Below are 2013 nucleotides of genomic sequence, written 5' to 3' on the forward strand. Positions count from 1 at the left end.
AAGGAAGGAAGGAAGGAAGGAAGGAAGGAAGGAAGGAAGGAAGGAAGGAAGGAAGGAAGGATGTGGGGACCGGCGCTTGGTGAGAGCGTGCGGCCAGATTCGCCACAACATGGCAAATCTTTTTATAAGGAAGATGGTGAACCCTCTGCTATATCTCAGTCGTCACACAGTGAAGCCTCGAGCCCTCTCCACATTTCTGATGGAATCCCTTCGAGGTGCAGCCCCCGTGGCTGTGAAACCCGGGGCAGAAGTGCGCTCACTTCTCTCACCCGGCCTCCTGCCCCGCCTGCTGCCCGCACTGGGTTTCAAAACCAAGGCTGTTCTTAAGAAGCGCTGCAAGGACTGTTACCTGGTGAAGAGGCGGGGCCGGTGGTACATCTATTGTAAAACCAACCCGAGGCACAAGCAGAGACAGATGTAGACCCTTTCCCTCCAGAGTCACGCACATACTCATCATTGCGTCACTTGGGAGAACGGTTGTATTTCACGGAAGGAATTATCACATCAAAGAGTCAGGGGAGAGTGACTGGAAGCAAACGTCCTAAAAGTTACCCATCACTTTTCAGTGTAAATGAGTAACTATGGAAGACGTAGCATCATCTTATTTCTAAAACGTTCCAATTAAAAACATTTTCCTATTAAAATAAAAAAAGAAAGAAAGAAAGAAAGAAAGAAAGAAAGAAAGAAAGAAAGAAAGGGAGAGACTTATCTTAAAAAGTGACTTTTAATACAGTTGAAGGATAAAAAGGAGCCAGCAAGGTGCAACAGTGGGAAGCATTCAGGTAGACAGAAGAGCATACAGAAAGTCACAGAGCAGGAATGCACTGAGGTGTTCAGAGAACAGAAATGAATCCTGTTTGGCTAGGAAACTGCAATTCAGGAGGAGGGAGTTTTTTCGGTTTTGGGGGGTTTTTTAGCAACAAGGTACCACTCTGTTGCCTAGGCTAGAGTGCAGTGGCACCATCACAGCTCACTGCAGCCTTGACCTCCTGGGCTCAAGTGATCCTCCTACCTCAGCCTTCCAAGTAGCTGGGACTACAGATGCATGCCATCATGCCTGGCTAGTTTTTTGTATGTTTTATAGAGATGAGTTTTCACCATGTTGCCCAGGCTGGTCTGGAACTCCTGGGCTCAAGCAATCTGTCTGCCTCAGCATCCCAAAGTGTTGGGATTATAGGCATGAGTCACTGCCCCTGGCAGACAGGGCAATTCTAAACGAGGTTGGCAAGGTAGGCAGAAGGCAGGAGAACCCCCTAGGCCAGAGTAAGGAGGCTGAAGTTCATAGTCAAAGTGATGGGAAGCCAATAGAGAAGTTTCAGCAGGGGGATACCAGGATCTGGTTCATATATATTTAGTCACTGTTGCTATGTGGAGAAATAAATTATAGGGTAAGAGTGAAAGCTATAAGAAATAGCAGCTCAGAATCAGGGATAAAGGTAGATACAGCAGAAAGTTAAGACAAGGAATTGATAGGATTTCATCTTAAATGAGAGGTTTCTGGCTTGGGCAACTAAATGGATGAAAGCGTCAGAATTGCAGAACCCAAGCTCTCTGCTTTCCTGGGACTGAGAAGCATACAGTGAAGACTGAGTCCTAGAGAACAGAATGTCACCTTATTTATTTATTTATTTATTTATTTATTTATTTATTTATTTATTTTTGAGACAGTCTCACTCTGTTGCCCATGCTGAAGTGCAGTGGTATGATCTTAGCTCACTGCAACCTCCATCTCCAGGTTCAAGCAATCCTCCTATCTCAGCCTCCCAAGTAGCTGGGACTGCATATGTGTGCCACCACACCTGGCTAATTTTTGTATTTTTAGTAGAAATGGGGTTTCACTGTGTTGGCCAGGCTGGTCTTGAGCTCCTGGTCTCAAGTGATCTGCTGCCTCAGCCTCCCAAAGTGCAGAGATTATAGGCGTGAGCCACCGTGCCTGGCCATAATGTCACTTTACGTAATGATAACTACTAAGAATGCCACAAAGTTCAGCTTAGATCTGAATATATGACCAAA

The 2013-nt window shown here is 45.7% G+C and overlaps 1 protein-coding gene across 1 annotated transcript; it reads left to right on the forward strand.

Moving 5' to 3' along the window:
* Positions 1 to 65: 65 nt before the first annotated feature.
* On the forward strand, positions 66 to 646 carry LOC108542696 (39S ribosomal protein L36, mitochondrial). Its single transcript, XM_017892790.1, has one exon. The coding sequence runs from the start codon at positions 110 to 112 to the stop codon at positions 419 to 421; it is 312 nt and encodes a 103-aa protein (XP_017748279.1). The 5' UTR covers positions 66 to 109; the 3' UTR covers positions 422 to 646.
* Positions 647 to 2013: the final 1367 nt, after the last annotated feature.

The sequence above is a fragment of the Rhinopithecus bieti genome, unplaced genomic scaffold (assembly GCF_001698545.2).
Source record: "Rhinopithecus bieti isolate Rb0 unplaced genomic scaffold, ASM169854v2 scaffold_23529, whole genome shotgun sequence".
NCBI classification, from domain to species: Eukaryota; Metazoa; Chordata; class Mammalia; order Primates; family Cercopithecidae; genus Rhinopithecus; species Rhinopithecus bieti.